The sequence below is a fragment of the Pogona vitticeps genome, chromosome 4 (assembly GCF_051106095.1).
Source record: "Pogona vitticeps strain Pit_001003342236 chromosome 4, PviZW2.1, whole genome shotgun sequence".
NCBI lineage: Eukaryota > Metazoa > Chordata > Lepidosauria > Squamata > Agamidae > Pogona > Pogona vitticeps.
In genome coordinates, this window is record NC_135786.1 from 69,199,653 (window position 1) to 69,222,414 (window position 22,762).

Sequence of the window (22,762 nt, forward strand, 5' to 3'; positions counted from 1 at the left end):
GAACTGATGGAGGCAATTTTTAGATCTTAAAGTCTTCCTCCTTTTGTCCTGAGACTCCCAAAGGCTTCCCCAGGAAATCTCAGGATAGACAGAACCCCTATCCAAGCAGGGATAGGAAATTAATGTCTGTGGCTGGAGACATTATCAGACTTTACAGCCATGGAACTGTGCAATAGGATTTCAGCCACTGTCGTACATTGTCTTTTTCAGCCTTACTAACCATAGTTCTCTAACTAGAACAGCACAGAAACCTCCTTTTTGCAGTTGGCAGTTGTTATTTTTTTGCTGCTCGTAACCCTTCTGTGAAGTTCCTGTGCATAATTCCTTCCCTTTTGTGAGTGGAATTTTTTATTAGGCTCCCTCCTTTTCCTTCTAGAATAACATTAATGTTTCTGGCTTGTGGGTATGCTTGCACGGTCTCTGTTTTGGCCTAGCGAAGAGGATGGAACAAGCCAAGCATCTTTAGTCCAAGCAGCAACATTTCTAACTGTAGAGACCAGTAGGGAAAACACCTGATAAAAACCCATGCCAACCCATCCCGCCAAGAAATCTTGACATTAGGATGGTGGTTTGACTCCTTCCCCAAGCTGGGCCTCTCCAAAAGAGCATGTCAGTGTGCACACAAATGCAGCTGTTACTGTTGACCCAAGAGGCCCAAGTGGTGGGTGGGGTGGAGAGAGAGCTACGCAAGGCAGGACTTTTGTTATGGGAACGTCATGTATTTCCTGACCATTAAATGACAATAACTTTTTGGACAAATTGTTCTATGTTTCTGCAGCTAAAGGGTCTTTGGAATTTGAAGTGCTGTGTGCTCAATTGTGCTTTAAATAATGAGACATTTTGTTAGGTTTCTTTCTTTCCTTCTTTCTTTCTTATGTGCCATTCTTGGCAGGAAAGTGGGCTATGCATTAAATAGATAAATAAGGAATATGAGTGCCAAGTTAAAATCTTGCTTAATGCTGTCCGTGCACAATTTAAAAGTTTTTAAGCATGTCATTATTTCCTTTCGACATCACAGAGATACATAGTCTAGGGAATGTCTATACATTTGGTGCTGGAATTTCAGTACAATTTGTCTATCGGTGGGCAGAATACACAGTAGCAGAGTAATGTTTACAAGAACTCAAATGCTTCCGACCTGCTGAAATCTTCAGTACATTTCAGTGTCTCATTTAGAATCACTGGGGTATATTTTGTGTTCTCCTCTACAGATCTTTTTAGGAATTGTAGAGAAAGACCGGCAGTCTCGAACATAAGGATATTGGACACAATATTCATAGAGTCATAGAAAAGAGAAGTTGGAAGGGGCCTATAAGGCCATCAAGTCCAACCCCCTGCTCAAGGCAGGAATACAAATCAAAGGATATCTGCCAGGTGATTGTCTAAGTTTTTCTTGAATGCCTGCAGTGTTGAAGCACTCACCTCACAAGGTAATTGGTTCCACTGTTGCACTGCTGTAACAGTTAGGAAGGATATTCAACCAAAATCTGGCTTCCTTTAACTTGAGCCTATTGTTGCGTGTCCTGCACTCTCGGATGACCAAGAACAGTACAGTGGGGTCTCTACTTAAGAACTTAATCCGTATTGGAAGGTGGTTCTCAAGTTGAAAAGTTCTTATGTTGAATCTGCATTTCCCATAGGAATGCATTGAAAACCATTTGATCCGTATCTACTCTTTTCCATCCATAGAAACTACAGTGGAACCTCTACTTAAGAACTTAATTGGTTTTGGAATGGTGTTCTTAAGTTGAAATGTTCTTAAGTTGAAGCAAAATTTCCCATAAGAATGGACTGAAAACCAATTAATCCGTTCTGGCTGTTTGTTTGTTATGCAGAGGTGCGTTCATACATTGAAGCATTAGTTCCCATAGGAACTAATGCAAAGCTGGTTAATACGTACTCTACCACTAGGGGGAGATTTTTTTTTTAACCTAAGATGACCTAAGGTTAAAAAAAGAGCAGGAAAGGTTTTTTTTCCTGTTCTTATCTTGGATTTCTGTTCTCAAATAGAAGCAAAATTTAGCAAATGGAGCTGTTCTTAAGTTGGATTGTTCTTAAGTAGGGACGTTCTTAAGTAGAGACCCCACTGTATTTGAAGTGTTATCATATCACCACTTTGTCTTCTTTTCTCAGGGCTAAACATGCCCAGTTCTTTCAGTCTTTCCTCATAGGCATTGGTCTATAGCCCCTGATCATCCTTGTTGCCCTCCTCTGAACTTGTTCCAATTTGTTAGCATCCTTCTTGAAGTGTGGTGTCCAGAACTGGACACAATGCTCAAGGTGAAGCCTAACCAGTGCTGAATACATGGGGACTAGAGCCTTGTGGGGTTTGGAAATTATACTTCTGTTAATGCAGCCTAAAATAGCCTCAGCCTTTTTTGTAGCCACATCACACTGTTGGCTCATATTCAGCTTGTGATCTACAGTACAATAATTCCAAGATCCTTCTTGCTTGTAGTATTGCTGATGCAGGTATCCTCCATGTTGTAATTGTGCATTTGGTTTCTTTTTCCCAGGTGCAGTACTTTGCATTTATCCCTGTTGAATTTCATTCTGTTGTTTCCAGCCCAGTGCTCCAGCCTATCAAGATGATTCTGAATTTTGTTTCCATCTTCCAGGGTATTAGCTATTCCACCCAATTTTATGTCATCCACAAATTTGAAAAGCATTCCCTGCACTCCCTCATCCAAGTGATTAATAAAAAAAAGTTTAAGAGCACCAGACACAGGACTGAGCCTTGGGGTACCCCACTTGTTACCACCTCCCAGTTGGAGAAGGAACTATTAATCATTACTCTCTGAGTACGATTCTGTAGCCAGTTGTACCCACCTGACACATGATCTATCCAGCCTACACCTAGTTAGCTTGCTAATCAGGATATCATGGGGTACTTTGTCAAAAGCTTTGCTAAAGACAAGATATACTATGTCTATAGCATACCCTCTGTCTATCAGGGAGGTTACCCGATCAAAAACTGAGATCAGATTAGTCTGGCAGGATTTGTTCTTGACAAATCCATGTTGGCTTCTAATTACTACTGCACTGTTTTCTAGGTGCTTGCATAATGACTGTTTCATAATCTGTTCGAGCATTTTCCCTGAGATTGATGTCAGGCTGACTGGCCTGTACTTCACAGATTCTGCTTTTTTTGCCCTTTTTGAAGACAGGGACAATATTAGCCCTCCTCCAATCATCTGGCACCTCATTAATTTCCCATAATTTCAAGAAAATAATGGACAGCGCTTCTGAGAGGTTTTTTTGGCCAATTCTTTCAGTAGTCTCAGATGCAGTTCATCCAGCCGTGGAGATCTGAAGTTGTTCAAGGTGGTAAAGTATTCTTTGACTGTTTGTTTATCGATCTCCAGCTGCAATCCTGTCCCCTCCACTTGCACTTCACATTTGTCTGAAGATTCATAATCTCTCCTATGGGAAAAGACTGAGCTAAAATAGGAACTGAGCACCTCTGCCTTTTCTTTGTCATTTGTTATCATTTTTCTATTTTCATTGAGTAGCTGTGTCATTACTGTATTTCTTTTCTTTGTCTTGCTTCACACCTACCTGGAAAATGCTTTTATAATTGCTTTTAGTGTTTCTAGCTAATCTCAGCTCATTCTCAGCTTTTGCTCTCTTAATGCCATCCCTGCATTTCCTTGCTACTCTTCCTTAGTGATCTGGCTTTCTTTCCACTTCCTATACATGTCTTTTTTGTTTTCAGGTCCTCCCTGAGCTTTTTGTGAAGCCACGCTGGCCCTTTTTTTGCTGCCTCCCTCCCTTTTTTCTTGGAATTGTTTATAGTTGTGCTTTTAGTATTTCTTTTTTAGAAACCCCTACCCTTCTTGGACTCATTTTCTTGTTAGGATCTCCTGCCATGGGGCCTTACTCATCCTTCTTCTGAGGTTATTAAAATTAGGGTTCCCCCCCACAATCCAGCATATGTGTGTGGCTACACTCTGCTTTGGTTTCCTTTGAAATCAAGAATTCTTGTAGAACATGGTAACTCTCTCTCTCTCAGAGTTCCCCTTACTGCCACTTCCTCCACCAAGTCATCTCTGTTGGTTAGACTCAAGTAATGGATAGCTAGCCCTCTAGTTTCTTTCTCCGCTTTTTGTAGGAGAAAATTATCAGCCACACAAGCCAGGAATTTCTTGGAAGGACCATAATTTGCAGAATTTGCCTCCCAACATGTATCTGGATAACTGAAACCTCCCATCACTACTACATTGTGTCTCTTTGAAATCCTTGCAATTTGTTGTTCAAAAGTTTCATCCACTTCCTTTCCTTGGTTGGGTGGCCAGTAGTAGATTCCAATTACCATGTTCCTTTTGTTTTTTTGGCCTCAACTATATTGGGGTACAATATTCTGTGCCTTGGGCACTTGTACAATTCACAATACAGAATCATATGTGTTTTTGTCTCAACATCTGAAGATACCACAGGCTAAGAATACTCAGATGTTCTCCCCTAAAGTTACTTGAAAGGGAACTAGTTACTCATAAGAAATTGAAACATAAAGAGGAACTTTTTAAAAATTACATCTCCAACAGTGATTTATTAGGAAAGCTCTGAACTATAGTTATAACTAATTATTTTAAAGTAACTGCCTGGTCTCCAGGTGAATGTTTCTTAAATGGTTAATTCCTTGAAAGTATGCACATTATAAATGTATGTGTGCTATAATTACAATGATTTTGCTCCTCGCCACAGAGCAGCATGTAGACCATTATGTTATTAATTAGAAAATAAGAAAGCTTTTTTCATATATTTTACTGATGAAAATATTGGTAGTGTTCTGAAACACTACTGTAAAATCACTGAAGGAGTGTATTTTGTTAACAACAAGCACATGTATGTATGTATGTATGTATGTATGTATGTATGTATGTATGTATGTATGTATGTATGTATGTATGTATGTATGTATGTATGTATGTATGTATGTATGTACGTGTCCAAAGCCATTAAACAGATTGATGGCAACATATTTGTTCTTTTCAAATTGGTTCCAAAATATAGGTTCTGGTAAAAAGAATGTGTGCTGAAAATGGTATTACGGTAGTTTTTAGAAGGTCAATTCAAAATGTTTATAGAATGCATCGTTTCAGGAAGCTGTTGGAATTTCACGAATTTGTACTAGGTATATAATCCAAGAAGGAAACCATACATAAATGTAGTCTCGGACCTGGTGTTGAGAACTCCCAGGTTGTTGGTGCTGTGGGACCTCAACATCCATGCCGAGGCTGCCTTGACTGGGGTGGCTCAGGACTTCATAGCCGCCATGACAACCATGGGGCTGTCTCAATGTGTCATCGGCCCGACACATGAGAAGGGCCACACCTTGGACATGGTTTTCACAACGGGACTGGAAGGTGGTGGTTTGGATGTGGAGGGGCTGGTTGTGACCCCATTGTCATGGTCAGACCACTTCCTGGTCAAGTTTAGTCTATTAGCCTCTTCTTCCCTCTGCAAGGGTGGGGGATCTATTAAGATGATCTGCCCCCTGAGACTAATGGATCCGGATGGTTTCCTGAATGCTCTGGGGGATTGTCCGTCTGATATGGTTGGCGCTCCTGTCAAAGTTCAGGTCACTCTATGGAATAGGGAGATGACCCGGGCGGTTGACACGATTGCGCCTAAGGGCCCTCTCCCTGCTCACTGAGCCCAGACAACTCCTTGGTATACTTCTGAACTGCGGGCGATGAAGCGAGAGGGGAGACGGCTGGAGCGCAGGTGGAGGAAGTCCTGCTGGGAGTCTGATCGAACACGACTTAGAGCCCATTATCGGGCCTATTTTGTGGCAATACGGCTGGCGAAACGGCAATATTTCTCCAGCTGTATTGCTTCCTCAGAATGTCGTCCAGCAGAGCTGTTTAGAGTGGTCCGGGATCTTCTTCAACCAGGAAATCCGGTGGAGGTCCCGGACTGCTCATCAGCTTGCTGTGATAAGTTTGCTATTCATTTTGAGGAAAAAATCACTCAGATTCGCAGTGGGCTCCACTGTTACTGCAAAATCGGAAGATGTGTCCAGTGTGCCGTGCTTAGGTCAAACATTAATCGATGAGTTTCAATTGTTGAGACCCGAGGATGTGGACAGGGTGCTTGGATCTGTCCATTCTACCACCACTCCGCTCGACCCTTGCCCATCTTGGCTAATTGGAAGATCTGCCAGGGGGGTTCGCACTTGGGTCCAGGAGGCCGTGAACGGCTCTTTGAGAGAGGAAGTGGTCCCTACTGCCTTGAAAGAGGCAGTAATTCGACCACTCCTTAAAAAGCCTAACCTGGACCCAAGGCTGGTGGTTAACTACCGACCAGTGGTGAACCTCCCTTATTTGGGCAAAGTGTTGGAGCGGGTTGTGGCCGGGCAACTCCAGGTGCTGCTGGATGAAACAGATTTTCTGGATCCATTTCAATCAGGTTTCAGGCCGGGTTTTGGTACAGAGACTGCCTTGGTCGCCCTGTACGATGACCTTTGCCGGGAGAGAGACAGGGGGAGTGTGACCCTGTTGATACTCCTGGACCTCTCAGCGGCTTTCGACACCATCAACCATGGTGTCCTTCTGGATAGGCTGGCTGGGTTGGGAGTTGGGGGCACCGTTTTACGGTGGTTCCGCTCCTTCCTGGCTGACCGTGTCCAGAGGGTGGTGCTGGGGGACAGTTGCTCTGCCCCATGGCAGTTATGTCATGGGGTTCCTCAGGGCTCAATACTGTCCCCCATGCTGTTCAACATCTACATGAAACTGCTGGGAGAGGTCATCAGGAGGTTTGGGCTGAGGAGTCAGCAATATGCTGACGATACTCAGTTCTACCTCTCGTTTTCCACCAATCCAGGTGAGGCGGTTTCTGTGCTGAACTCGTGTCTGGACCTGATAATGGACTGGATGAGGGTTAATAAATTGAAACTCAATCCAGACAAGACGGAAGTGTTGTTAGTGGGTGCTTCGCCGGACAGGTTGGAGGGCCATTTCCCTGCCCTGAATGGGGTTACACTCCCCCTAAGGGACAGGGTCCGCAGTCTGGGGGTGCTCCTGGACCCCAGTCTAACTTTGGAAGCCCAGGTGGACTTGGTGGCCAGGGACACCTTCCTTCAGCTGCGGAAATTATACCAGCTATGGCCCTACCTGGACGAGCGGAGTCTCATGACAGTTACACACGCACTGGTAACATCTCGTGTAGATTATTGCAATGCACTCTACGTGGGGCTGCCTTTGAAGACGGTCTGGCGACTGCAACTGGTCCAGAATCAAGCTGCACGGCTGGTGAGTGGTGTGGCCGCTAGAGATCACATCAAGACAATTCTGTTTAGTTTACATTGGTTACCAGTTGCTGCCCAGGCCCAATTCAAAGTGCTTGTTTTGACATATAAAGCCCTAAACGGCTTGGGCCCTGGATACTTGAAGGACCGCCTCCTTCCATATGAGCCTACCTGGCAGTTAAGATCTAGCCAGGGGGCCCTTTTGTAAGAGCCATCCCTCAAGGAGGTAAGAGGGATGGCTTGTAGCTGCCCCCAGACTATGGAACACCCTCCCAACTGAAATTCGTCTGGCGCCGACATTGATGACATTTTGGCGCCAGGTCAAAACCTTCCTGTTCCAGAAAGCTTTTAATTGAAATAACATCAACTGTGGGTCCTGATGATGGCAATTTTAATTGTATTTTAATTGTATTTTAATCATTTTATCTTTTATTGTATTGAATTTTAATTGTTGTAAGCCGCCCATAGACCTCTGGGTAGAGTGGGTGGCATATAAATTAAATAAATAAATAAATAAATAAATAAATAAATAAAAAAAATCAAAGTCCAACATGTTATTTACACTGCACTTGAGCAGGCAGTTAAATTTGCTCCATGCAGAGCATGGTTGTTTCTCTTCTTTGTTCCATAGGACTTAGAGCCTGTCCAGACAGAGATATAGATCACTCTTTGGATCGATTTTGGTGCAATTTGGTTCAAATCAAATTACGGTATCCCCACATGTTTTGATTTAGAGCATTCCATCCCATCCCCCTTTATACAGGTGTCCTGATCCTATCTGGCTAGGGCTTGTTGTGTTTTTTAATGCAATTTGGCACACTCCTAATTATCTTGTTGTGTAGCCTGTGTGGATAGTTAGTCTGCACCCAAATAGGTGGTGTTATCTGAAGTGGCAAGCCTGTGATGTATCTGATAGATTGTGCCATGGAAACGGACAATGGACAACCCAACGTGTCCTGTATTTGCATCAATTCTCCCATTTAAAATTTTTAAAATATATTTCCTATTGATGCAGCACTATTCTAGATAAACGAGATACATTAATGGTATATTCAGTGGTATCTGGCTACCTATCTGTTTGATAGGATTAAATATAATTTCCAACTTACTACAGAATTTTCTAAAGGAGAGACACCCTTGTTTTGTTGCCCTGAGAGAAAGAAGGAAGAAGCTGATACCACTTAATGATCAGTCACCCATCTTGCTCCCAGTGTGGTCTCTCCCCATCCAACTTGCCACAACTAAAGCATTTTGAAGGATAGCTATGACCTGAGGAAAGGAGAAGAAATGGCTTCTTCAAGACAAATAGTTTTCTGGTCTCTCTGTTTTATGCTATAATTGTATGTGCATTGTTTAAATAATTTTATGTAAGTCACTTCATGAAGCCTGACTGAAGAATGGAAAAGAGATCTTAATAGGTTTTTTTTTTTTAAATATGAACGTCCAAATGCATTGCTGTAACTGTTTATCACTTGCCTGTTTCCAACAGATCATATTTCAGTAATTCAAAAGCCTATTGGGCAGGCAAACTGTGGATTCAATCTCACATTTAGACATATGTCTGAGTTCTCATTTTCCTATAATATATCACTGCAACTGCTGATCATATAAGTAGCATGGATAAGATACATTGTACTAGTGAGTTCCTCAGGAGAAAGAAAACAAATAGGGGGGGAAATCCACCAAGATGAGCAGATACTTTAAAGCAAACCACCCACAAATTTGTAAGAGCACTCCCACGAGGATAAACCATAAATCTCATCAGAAAACTCTGAACCAGCAATGTTCTTCTAGGTATTAAACACAATATTTTCCTTTTATTTATGTGTGTGTGTGGAGTGCAGGTATTAGACACAGTTCTTATGCTTTGTTCCCTTGACTGAAAAAGTAATGAAGCTTGTCCAAAAGCAAGTCCAGAACACAGAAAGGAAAAAAAAAAACAGTTGAAGGTCATAGTAACCAGAGGAAATACTAGAGGAAAACAAAACAATTAAATCCTAGAGTTCGTTATCACAAAGACTTTGGACCAGAGTTTCACTTCCATCATTCAAGTGGAACAATAAAGTAAATTCCTGGAGAAACAGAAAACATGCTAGCTTTTAATTATGGGATACTAAATTTACCACTTTCAGAGGCTGAGAGAGCTCCTTTTAGTATCAACAAATGAATTGAACCACTTAAAGGAGCTCCACTTTTAAATCATGTGCTAACTCTGTCTCTGCCACAGCAGGCTTGAAAGCCTCTTCAAAAGAACACAGTAATTACCAGTTCCATGCATGTATGTTCAGGAATGGAGCCTTGATATTCATAGATGTTCATGCTAAAAGTTCTAATAACTTGGAACTCCAATTGTAAAGGGCTCCATACTATGGAAGCCTTCAATATAGAGACATCTATGTAAAGTCCCTCTACATAGCTTCAGACATTCACAGTATATGTACCAATTTCAGGGTGAAGGCCCTGCTCTTCACAATACTTTGCAAGTCCTTTAAAACCTTCCTCCTTCCAATGCTGTTTAAAGGGGAAAAGAAAAATGAAAGCCAAGAACTGAGAGGGAAAGACAGGAAGGGAAATAAGTAAAAGGGGATGAATGAGTAAAAGAGGGAAGGGAACAGGGGAGGAGAGAAGGAAAAGAGGGTGAAGAAAAACAGAAAGTGGAGAAAGAAATTGGGAAGTGGCAATTAAAAAGGAAGGGCTGCAGGTGACATATACCGACAGGCTGCACATCAACTAACAGTTGGAAGTCACAGGAAAATAGCGAGCGATATATCACTTATGAATTATGAAAAAGAAAGAAAGAAAAGTTCAGGGCAGCAGGGACCCCCCAAAACAGGATGGCAAATGGATCGATTTGTATGAGATGGCACATGTAGCCTACAGAACTGGTACAAATAGCAAGGCATGTACTGATTGAACTGACAGACATGTGAATAGGTCTGTGAAATGCGAGCCGAGAGCGTAGAGGCTCTCGTTGGAGTGCCGTCCATCCTTAGGGTGTCTCCGGAGGTTCAAACCATCCTGTTGCCACCTCCCTGAGAGACCATCAATCGGGGAATTGACACCCGAGAACTGGAGGAGAGATTATTAAGGCTAACAGTCGCCACACAAACTGAAAGGGAATTGGTGGGAAAGGAAGAAAGAGGGAGGTCCGTGGTAGAGGCAGGAATAGGAGAAATAAAAGAGGAGAGAGACCCAATCCCAGGTGGTTGGGAACTAATCTGGGTGGAAGACCCTTGGACAGGGAGATGGGAAAAGGTGAAGGTGCCTTGCGAGGAAGGTGACTACAGCCAGAGGAGGGGACTACCCCAAAGACCATCTTACTGGGGTGAGTCGGAGGCCCAAGAGTGGAAGCGACGGCTGAAAGAGGAGAAGGAGGTGGTAGCGAGGGAAGCGGAGGAGTGCCGGGCATGGCGTGTGGAGGAGGCACAGAGAAGGGCATACCTCCAGGACCATGGGATTCCTATGAGAGAGAAAGGAAGCCCTTATGGGGAGAAGCCAGAGATGAAGAGACCCTTCCGCTATTAGGGGATGAAGAAAGAGGACACCCTAATGAAGACAATGACCCCTTTTTACCCGGGCCATGGGAGAACAAATCATTGAACTCTTTTGATACTGAAGTTTGGTGGCCCTTGCGTCACCCGTTGGTGCTGAGAGAGAAGTTACCAGAGGAACAGTTAAATAACGTATTACGGTTGAATGACTCAATAAACCCAAGTTTTGATTTAATCTTAAAAATGACTCCGACTTTATTTGGAAAAGACGAGGAGGCTATGTATGAACCCTCACAAAGTCCAGCAGTATATATATGTCATGTGACTGCATATGAATATATATTGATTCAAGAAAGGGATGGAAAAAAATTATATAACTCAGGCTCTTTTGGCATGTGTGACTGAGTTGCATTCCTATCTTGATGTGGGGGCACTCACCACTTTGGTCCATGCGCTCGTAGTCTCAAGATTAGACTACTGTAATGCGCTCTATGTGGGGCTGCCTTTGAGATTGACGTGGCAACTTCAGATGGTACAAAATGCCATGGCCAGACATCTAACTGGGGTGAAGAGGCACCAACATATTTTCCCCATGCTGGCTGCCTTGCATTGGTTGCCCATTCATTTCTGCATTGATTTCCAAGTCCTTACGATTGCTTATAAAGCCCTAAATGGTCTAGGACCTCGATATCTGACAGAGCGCCTTCTCCCACCCAGTTCTGCTAGAGACACTTGTTCTAGCCAGGCTGGGTGATTGAGGGGCCTAATGCCGAGGGAGGCCTGGAAGGAAAGAACTGCCCTCTCGGCAGTGGCCTCTCGACTCTGGAACAACTTGCCCGTAGAGATCTGCCTGGCTCCCTCTCTGGGTGTCTTTAGAAGTAAACTTAAGACATGACTATTTAGGCAGGCTTTCCCCTCCTGCTGTATTTTAATATTTACATTTTTTAATCTTGGATTTTTGCATGTTCATTGGTTCTATTGTTTTTAAATTTTGTAATGCCGACCAGAGTAGACTATTTGTCTAGATGGGTAGGGTATAAATCTAATAAATAAATAAATCAGCCAAAAGAGGTCACAACTAGACTCACCAAATCCCCACTGGGTCTACTATAGCTACTATTTTATTACTCAGATGCAACAGTATTAATTTATTAGTGTTTTGTCATTTGTAATTCTCTATCACATTAGACAACCTATTGGATTTCATGCCATGCCAAGTCCAAACCAATCAAGATGTCATGCTGTTCAAAGCATTCAGTTTTGAATTTTGCAGTAAGAAAGAGTTCATAATCACAACACAGTGGTGCCCCGCATGACGACGACCCCACTAAACAGCGAAACCGCAGGACAATGACTTTTTGTGATCGCTATAGCAATTCGCAAAAGAGGCATTTCAATGGGGGAATTCCACTTCACGACGATTTAGTCTGTGCTTCACGGCCTATTTATTCGGAAGACAACGATCTTTACAACTGATCGTCAGCTTTGCAAAATGGCTGCCCTATGGAGGATCTTCACTGGATGACGAGGTATTTTACCCATTGGGACGCATTAACCGGTTTTCAATGCATTCCAATGGGGAAAATGTTTTCGCATGATGATGATTTCACTGTACAGCGATTTCAGGGGAACAAATTATCATCATCATGTGGGGCACCACTGTACAAGTTTCAGTTTAGTATTCAAAATATAGAAAAATTAGAAAATTTACCAAATTTCAAACCCTTGAATATATTGAGTCAATCTCTTCAGAATAAGAAATGATCTGATCCTAACAGGGCACAGACAACCAATTTTCACAATGGCATGTTTATTAAAAACATTTTCCACCGAAAACACTGGTAATAAATACATAATACAGTTGGTAATATCATTAATACAGGGAGAGTTACTTTACAATTTAAGGATTTCGAGAGAGGAAAAAAGGAAGAGAGTAAGAGAAAGTGAACATTTAAATAGTCCAGCCTTGTTATATTATAATTTAAAGAAGAAGAAGCCAGGGTTTGCACAGATATGATAGTGATAATATAATTATTTCCTTCCTTTCTCCAAATGGCTCCACCTCTTCTCAAGGAGTGACAAGAGCGTCACCCCCTCCTTCCAATGAAGGACTAAGGCAGGGATGCCAGAGTAATGAATGATCACCATAAGTTTAAATGTAAGAAAAAGAAAAAGAGAATGCACAGAGACACATAGATCCACAAGCCAAACCCAAAATGGACAGAACTTCATCTTCCATGGCAGATATCCTTTCTGCAAAGCAGGCACTGAGAAGGAGAATAACTTCCAGTCCTAGAAGGAGCCAGATTCTCACTGACCTGGAGCAGAACACACAGCTTCTTCAAAAACTTGCAGCATGGGAGATAGATACACAACCTCAGAATCCAGCGCTTATATTGAAATTTGATGAAGGGAACTAAGTGCTTGAGACTGACATAGCTTGTTTGCAGGAAGGCAGCCCATGATTCCCCTTTCTATTTTATCTTTATTACAACCACTTCAGTAGAAGCATCATTGACAGTAATTGGCCCAACCACAAGCCAGTAAAGTTCTAGCTTGCTAATAATTTTCAAGGAACCTTGGTTCTCAACACAACTTTCAAAGCTAGGGGAATCTTTGGCCTCCAGCAATATCCTTCAACCAAACAGACACTGAGATCAGTCCAAGTGCTAACTCTGTCTCTCTCATCCCTCACACTGCTCTAACTTCAAAGGGATGCCATTCCCATATTAGCAGCACAGAAATGCGGGTCTAGATACTTGAACTAGACCTGAAAGAACTCTTGTCAGGGTACCTTAGGTATGTGGGGGTTGGGGAGTGGAAGCAAGTGTATTAATCCAGAGACCTAGATTCAATGATGGGAATTGCAAGAACATCTTGATGGAATGGAGGATAACATTATAAGGAAATTCTTCCATTGCCATATATGTTGGATCCCAGCCCATGCTTAGTGTGCTCTCAGACCACAAAAGTTATTAGTAAATAGTAAAACGGGGCCAATAAATATTGTAATACATACAGAGTCCACACAAATGAGAGGGCATTACATACTCTTCTTTAGCACCAGTTCTTGAGTGTTTAGGTTCTCATATGGCAGACTAAGTGTTAGAGAGCAAAACCTTTTATGAAAGAAACAGGGGAAAAGAAGGATGCGTCTGGCACTTGGAAGGCAAACATGATATTTCTAGATTGGGGCTCAATGCCTCTTTGAGAAGAGTCTCAAAAATGAAACTTCCTCCAAAAGATTTAATTAACTAAAATTAATTCATTACAATTAATTCATAAACCTTAATTAAACATAGTAATTCTTATTAGTCCCAAAAAAGTAATAAAATTCAGTGGTTCTCAGTCTCCGTGTATTTTAGACTTCAATTCCTAGAAACTGTCTCTGGCCAGCATGCCCAATGGCCAGGGATTCTGAGTGTAAAATATTTGGAGGGCCAAAGACTGGAAACCAACGGTGTATGCGACAACACATATGGTACGTTCAAAATCTTACAAAATTTTAAAAAAAGAACTAGCCAAGTAACAAATGGTACTGGTTGCAATTTTTTTTAAAAAATGAAGAAGTTTTGCTGGCTCCTAATATATACATTGTTTCGTGTATTATCAATATTTATGTGATCGTAATCACAATACATAGAGATACAAGACAAGAAAGAATAGAATTTAGCTACAGAGATGCACATTTTATTTATTATTTTATTTATTTGATTTGTATCCCGCCCATCTGGTATATTTATACCACTCTGAGTGGCTAATTGCAATGAAATTGGTATGTTAGACACATAGAGAACATTTCAACAGACTACGAGATACTATAGGGTGGGAAGCTGCAACCAAGAGTAATTTGTTTCATGGCAAGTTTGTCTCACTTTGCACATGTAACATTGAACCACAATGAGGCATTACTTATGCAAGCTTTGGGTTCATGCACGACACCCTCTGTTTTCTTTCCATAGCTGTAAGAAGAGGATTGTAAGCTATTTCTGTTTTAAACTGATCACTGTTCATTGGTTTGCCCAGAACAGAAAGTGTAGTCAATTGTAATTATAGTTTATAGAAGGAAGTTAGAATGATTAAATATGGTTTCAAACTGGCTACTCTTAATGATCTATAATTCACACTAACCATAATTTATCCTGGTTCAGAGCAGAGCTTTATTTTTTTCCAAAAGAAACATTGCATTACTTGCTACATTGAGACAGGCAACTTGGCACTATCATTGTTCTGCTTGTAATTCATTGTATTCTTTGTTATTACTCTCTGATAATATAAGTATTTAATAGCATTCTGTGCATTCTGATAAAAGAATGGCATAAAACCTGAAAGATTAACCATTTGTTTACTTGCTTTTGAAACATCATCATCATCTCAGAATTGCAGAACTGGAAGGGACCCCCTGATCATCAAGGCCAGCCCCTGTAAAGGAGGCACAATGGGGAATCAAACTCCCAACCTATTTAGTTAGATTCTCATTACCCCAAAAGTAACTAGTACAGGTAACTATGTTATTTATTACCAGCCACTGCCCTCTGGTTCAGATATAGTGAGCTGCAGTTATTTGAAAAACATTAACTTTTGCAAGGTTTATAAGAATGTGACCCTCCTCCAAATAGGAAACAATACATTGTTCACTTGCTAGGATATAGTTATTTTCATATTGCCATGTTAACTGAATGTAAAGTATTTATTCCTTGATGTTGAGATTTGAGTGCAGTTATGGCAAGTTCATTCTGTAGCTAAAACGGTAGGTGAAATAAAATCATTTTAAACAGATCTTTTTTAAAAAGTGTATTATACGTGAATGTCAGTCTGCTCAGAGTAAAGCAACATTGTCCAATGATTTGCTCCCTTTACAACAACCATTCAACATATGCTGTGTAGTGTCCCATCTTCACAGATGTTCACAGCTGGCCTCAAAGCTTCAGTCCTCTCATGGCAGTCATTCCATGGTTTCCCATTCAAGGCAAAAGGTTGATCCTTGGTTCCACCTATGAGGTAGTCATTAGGCTCCTTATAGCATAAAGGATAACACTTATACATTAGTTTCTAGTTCATTGATTTCAATAGTACAGTGGTCTTTACTGCAGGATTTCTCTGTATGCGTTTCTGTGGGGCTTGCTTCTTGCTCCACTTGAATAGGTATGTGATGTTGCAATGTTTTTGATATTTCAGGTCCATGTGGTTCATTCATGGTTTTTACACAGCCATTTCTCTGGTAAGCCATGATCTGATGAATGCTGATAGGTTTTGTTTCACAGATCAAAGGCACCTATGAATGAGATACAAGATTTTGACTAATATTATTAATACTTCAGAATACCCATCTCCTTCTATATTTAGACCATAATTTGATCGTAACATACAAAACATGTAGGTAGCTAAGCTGGTTTAACCTATTACATAAAATGATTATGAGAAACTGACATAACCAGAGCCAGCATAAAGGACTGACATGGTTAGGCACCTATTGAGGACCCATATCCATGAAAGGGTGGAGTGCAAAGAGCGATCTGGATCCTTTGTCTTCTTCATAATGTCAACCCACTTATTCATCTTGCTCTGAAGCTGGCACTAGACATAACTATCCCTGTTTCCCACAGAATGTCTTAATAATTTGTGTGTACCTCAGATGCATCTTTGGTGAAATCTTTCCTACAGATGTGTGCCATTATTCCAGCAGCAAGAGCATCTCCTAGGACATTGATCATTGTGCGGAATCGGTCTCTGTCAAAGGAAGACATTTTCTTTCTTAGTTAAGGTTCAGACTTAAACATCTCTCCTGTACTAACACAGAAAATTAAAAGTACATCATGAAGTAACAACTGGCTATTGCAAGAAAATCATGGATAATAGCAGATATGAATAAAGTCGTCTATTCAACACAAGTTTGTATATCTTCACATCAGCCTAGACTGGGCCAACACAGAAGGCCATGAACCAATTTTATAATGTGAAAGCATGGTGCCAAAAAGCAATAAAGTGGATCACTCCAGTAAGCTATTGTTAACTCAGAGAAACCCTTGATTTTATGCTATGATTGCTTGTTCTTTCCTATTTTCATTTTGTATCTGACCTCTTTATACTGCATTCTTTCTCAATGAGCAAAAAAGTAAATGGAGAGACAGAGAATTCTATTGTATGTAGTATGTTTTGTATCTTCCCTAAATTGTGCTGTGCCTTGTGGGATGTGGTAAAATATGGAGCAAAAAAAAGGATTTGGGTTGTGGATGGGTAGCTAAATCGTCTCTGGATTTCCCTAAATAGAACCCAGCCCCCAAAACAAGCATTATGCTTCTGGTTTCTGGATTCTATTAATCGGCAACAGGAGTCCCTGAGTGGGTTGATCTGGAATTAATTTTGTAAAATAAAGAATCTGGTGCAACAGCTTTTAAAAGTTTATAAAGAAGGAAAGAAATCCTCTTATTCCTTCGATTCAGAAATATTAAAAATCTTTTGTGAATAATGAAGGAAGAAATCTTGGTCCAGGTTTTAAAAATAAAACTGGAACATGTTTTTGGGACAAGAAGAACAAGGAAGAATACTGTACAGTAAATAGTGCTTTTTTTTAAGGCATAAGCAGGCGGAGTCATTAAATATATCCAGATGGAGATTAGAAAATATTTTGATTCTGACTAGAAAAGAAGTTGAGAGTAGACATTTGTGAGTGATATATGTAGAACATGAGACAAGAAGCTAGATGATAAACTTTTGTATGGTTGGCAAATAGCTTGATCACTTTCCATTATTATCATTTGCTGCTATGTTAGCTCTTATTTTTATTTTAAAGTTATATATCTGCCACTTTTTTTTTCTTTGCCTATAATATGTTTTGTACTTCTGACCTCAAATCAATTCCTTTGTGACTTGTACTTTTCTCATCTCAGAGCACTACTGCAAGGGAAATATTTTAAACTATAGGATTTAAATTGATTTGGAGGACACAAAATTAAGGGGAAAGGGCAAGTGTATTAGTTGGAATTACCCTTAGTATGTTATTTGAAACTGAGCCAAGTTCATTTTGGAGGGCTACATTAAATTTGAAATGAATCATGTGATTTCCTTATTTTTCAAATGCAAAAAAGCCCATTTGAAAACTGAATCACTATTGGTTAATATATTGATGTGGTCATAAAACTGAAATTCAGGAACATCCAGATGTTTGGGTTAGAAAACTGAACAATGGGCCAAAATCAGCACTGTCCAGGTTTAGTTTAGACACATGTCCATAACATGGACATGTGTCTAAATACATGGGTTTGCCCATCATATCTTGTTCTGCCAACAGTCCCCAACCCTCCCACTATCAAAACTGACAGCTAAACTGTTATGTGGTTATCAAAAGTGGAACAATAAACAGAGTGTCTTCGGGGAGAGGGGGATGTTCAGTTATGTTAAGGGACAAGAGGCACATAAGTTGAAATCAGTTTTTAACATAATTATTAGCTGGTTTGATAGGCTGGGTGGTTTAGATACCTGGCTATAGAGCCAGAGTTTGGGAGTTTTATTCCCCACTGTGCCTTCCAAAAGAAGAATTCTATTGTATGTGGTATGTTTTGTATCTTCCCTAAACTATGTAGCCTCCAGCATGCTGTATATATTCTGAGTCATCCAGTATGAAGGACAATTGTGGAACATGATTAGGCTACCCCCTCTATTTCTACATGCTGTTACCAAACCTATTTGCGCTCCTCACATTTAAAGTGGCATGTGTTTGCATCTTACAATACAAGGAAAGCAGAAGACAGAAATCTAAACCCCTCCACCTCCTACCAGATTATTCCTGAGTCCATACACTATTTCAACCATTTCTCTCTTTTCTCTGCTCTTCCCTCATGTACTAAAACTAGGAAAAAGAAAGTATCTGAAGCAACTGACTGTAAGGAAAGAATGATATGGACTGTTTCAGCACCCATATCTTCTGTCTTTTTTGATAATTAAAGATCAAACTCTGCTTTATAATGACATAAGTGAACATGTAAATTAAGTTTGTCCTTCCTAATTTGGCCCAATGTTTTAACTATAGCAGAAGATTGATTCTTTCAAGTACAGGTTGCTGATCAGCTCTGAGGCAGTTCTTAGCCTGTGGAGCTTGGTGGGGGGTGAATCCAAGTGAAGAAGCAGAAAACAATGGGATGTGTTGCACTCCACCTCCAGTTCCATCCCCACAACACTGAACACTGCATCCAGGTCACAGAGGCCATAGAAAGACTTTCCAAGAGCACCATCTTAAGATTTCAGGAATCAACATCAAAGGATTGCTGCCATCAATCATTCATTGTTTGGAATAACTCCATAATATGTATTTGTTCACCATTGGAGACAGTGCCCTGAACAGATGAATTTTCCACTTTATTGAGTAAGACCATGCTAATATTTTTCATTTGTACCAATGAAGAACTGAGTCACAGACAGCAAAACCATTGGTAAGCTACAGTATTGCTTTTATCGCTATCCACTACTCTCTTTTTTGGCTCATAGTGACCTGTAGGTCCCTGTGGGGTTTATGAACCGTGCTGTCCAATCCTCACACAATCAGCTTGACCTGGAGATGGAAGAAAAACCTAAAAACGTTGGCAGTTACTTACAATGCCCAATCAACTGCAATTATGAGGGTGATGTCATCTGTAGGCAGCCCCACTGAAGTCAGAACGATAACCATGGTCACAAGGCCAGCTTGTGGAATCCCAGCTGCCCCTATACTGGCAGCTGTTGCTGTAATACTTTTATAAAAAAGCAGAAAGTTATTAATGATTCAACATACAATGCTGTTCAAGTCTAGAATGACCATGGTTGCATTTGGTCCAAACTATCTGTCAGAAACATTTCATAGGTTTTAATTTGAACTTAGGTGGACATTCACACCTGTGATCCATCTATTGTAGCAAGGTTCACAGTACTAAGAAAGGATATGAGTCATTCAAAAGGAATAGAATTGTTTAGCCTAATGGGCAACATAATCTGAACTAGAGAGGCATACAGGTAGAGGGCTCACATGGACAAATCTTGTACCCCTTTCATAGGTAGCAGTAGTAGCCCCCTGCTAAAGCTTTGGCCTAAAGCCCACATGGCCATCACTGGTGTGAACAGAATGCAAGTTTTAAGAAATGTAAATAGCAGCTATAGGAAGTCCAAATATCTTTGGAATGGTGGGAGGGAGGCACTGCTAAACTGAAATAACTCTTCCTGACCATACTATGATCCTGTCCAAGCAAACAGACAAAAATGCACCCTTATTCAAAAGCTGCTGTTTGTATTTTCCTGAAATGCAGATAACAGCTTCATGTAGGTAGTAACTGACAGGATCATAGCAGGGAGATAAACAGTTGAACCTCCCTACAGTTAAAGTGAGCAACTGGAGAATGCTATTGTTACTGTATGGAAGGAGAGGGGTTGGCTATGTTTACTGTATTCAACATAAGCTGTCACAATAAATCAATAAAGTAGTGCCCTATTTAAAAAACAAAAATTAAGGTCTTCTGCATTTAATTCACCTCATAGTCTCTCACAGCTTCCTCACAGCTGCTATTTACATAACAAAAATTACATGTTAATTACATTCATACAATTAACACTTTGTCTCCCCACCCCACCCCATTGACATTCCCTGGCTACTGCCAGGAGTGTTATGAAACTTGTCAAGTTCCAAGAATCAACATGTCCTTACTTAGAATGATCACTTATTTGTATAGCAGGTTATATAAGTCCCAGTGTGGTAACTGTCTGCCAGAAATCACATTAAATTGAAAGGCAAGTTTATTCAGAATCTGCAGATAGGAAGCCTCTTTAGGCAAACAGGAACTGGCTGGAATATCCTGAAAGGAAACATGCACTTCCTTTTTGCCCCAGTAGCAAAATCTGATAACAGAGTGGCATTGTCAGATATACTCCAGCCAAGGCAGATTTTTACATTCTTGATATTAAAGTGCAATTTAGAGCAAACAATGCCCAAAATCTGACTGCTTAGCACAGTAAATTGCCCTAAGAGTAGGTCCATTGAATCAGTTGGGATTTGGTGAGTCAACTCCTCCTTAAATTCCATTGGTTCAAATTGGTGTAATCTAACTATGGTTTCCTACACTAAAGTTGCAACTAGAGTAGGCCCATTTCAGCCAATGGAATTTATGGAGAAGTTAGACTCTCTATATCCCCACTGATTCAATGGGTCTATTCTTAGTGCAATTTACTACACTATGCAACAGTATTTAGGCCACTGATGTCTATTGTGTATGAAGATGCTCATAACAGTCTTTTCATCCATTTTGAAGCCCCTGACAATTCAGGTATTTTGTGTGTCAGTTATAAAAATGGCGAGAGTCTTTTAAAATTTTGACCTGTATCTGTATATTAAAGCTCCAAGTCTCTGGCCTTATTTGTGACTCACAAGCCAGCACTAAGTTAAGAATGTTTAAGCCCACTGAAATAGATTTCATTTCACTTAACTTTATATTGGATTACAGTCTTCCTTCATGATTATAGCTAACCTGTCTTGAACCTCTGAGATGGACAGGGTTTGAATATATATATTTAATATTCAATATTTAATATTATATTCAAACCCTATCTTCAATAGGTATATATATACCTATTGAAGATAGGGTTTGAATATAATATTAAATAAAAGAGACCAGAGATTATTAACTCAAGGACCTATCATGCTTAATGCAAGCCATCAACTGTAACATGCTGAAGTCCTAGGAGTGACATTCAGCTTCATGGGCTCAGTGGATCACGTGTTGGACAGGCCTGATCTAATATGACCTTAAGTATCAAAGTAGGCAAATCATTGCATCAACACTAATTGCAGGAATCTCTCTGCTCTTAGCGGTAATTCCCAGTATGCACCAGAATTGAAAATACAAATCACAGCTGCATGAACACAGTCCAGCATAAAGCTGATTAGTCTGATTCAGTCAGAATGATAGAATGACTGATCTAGGAACAAAGCAACCAGAGATCTCCATGTTTCATGGAGGGTTTTTTGTTTGTTTGTTTGTTTGTTTGTTTGTTTGTTTGTTTGTTTGTTTGTTTGTTTGTTTGAGGCTGATAATTTATTTATCCCAGTTTTTATGGAAACCTGTCTATTTGATCTCCATTCCAAAGCCCAGACATTCTGTATGTAGGATCTCTGGCACATATTCCTCACTATGATTTTGTTTTATTTTTGTCTTTTAGGATTTACAAAACATAGCTGCAAAGAGCATCTGTCAAAAGAAGTGAAAATAAGAATTTAAGTCATCCACTAAATCTAGTGTCCCTTAATTCACACATCTTTTAGAAGCTGGTGGAATCTACAGAGCTCACTATGAAGCCAGGTTTCATTGACAGCCTGTCCACATGGGCAGTTATCCTGCTATTTGGTGTGCTAATGGGTCAGGTTGGTCTGTTTTTCTCCCCCATAAGCAATACATGAACTTCGCTGGAGTTGACCAATTTGCCCCAACCCACACCTTTCTGAACCTGTCAGGGAGTTCTATACTATTTTGGTGCGGGTTGGAGGGCTCTAGTTTAGTCTATTCCCTATGAGTCTGGTTGCTTGGAATGGACTAAACTAGAACCTTGCAGCTCCTTCCAGTGTCAGCTTCCAGTATTCTGAAGTTACAAGCACTGAACACTTCAATGTCTGTGTTTTACCAACTGAAACTGCGGATGCGGATGGAATTTTGATCAGTAATACACAGATAAAGAAAAATATATTAATTTAACCTAAGTGATTCATTGCATCAGTGATCATCTAGCAGACATAAAAAATTAATGTCACTTCCCCTGACCGTCTACAGACAATCAGGGAAAGCACTTAATTGACATGAACGTTGATATGCCATTTGGTCATGAGGAGTGAACCAAATCGTTGGGAAAAGGAGTGAACCTGTCCATCCCTGCAGTGGATGAAACATTGGCTAAATGCTCATCTGATTTCACTCTAATTCTGGGGATCAAGTGTGATTTTTTTACAACCCAACTTTGGGCTTAAGCGAGAACAGCAGGAAATAAGTATTGCTGTCAGTTTTCATTTGAA

At 40.5% G+C, this 22,762-nt stretch overlaps 1 protein-coding gene across 1 annotated transcript in view; it reads right to left on the minus strand.

Annotated features, from left to right (window-relative positions):
* Positions 1 to 15,629: 15,629 nt before the first annotated feature.
* Positions 15,630 to 22,762, minus strand: part of SLC1A7 (solute carrier family 1 member 7) — a 45,095-nt gene continuing 37,962 nt past the window's right edge. The window contains exons 9-11 of the mRNA XM_020799633.3: positions 19,332 to 19,466; positions 16,371 to 16,470; positions 15,630 to 16,015 (exon numbers count right to left, since the gene is read on the minus strand). Of these exons, the coding sequence (XP_020655292.2) occupies positions 15,779 to 16,015; positions 16,371 to 16,470; positions 19,332 to 19,466 (472 nt within the window). The 3' untranslated portion in view covers positions 15,630 to 15,778. The remainder of the gene's footprint in view (positions 16,016 to 16,370; positions 16,471 to 19,331; positions 19,467 to 22,762) is intronic.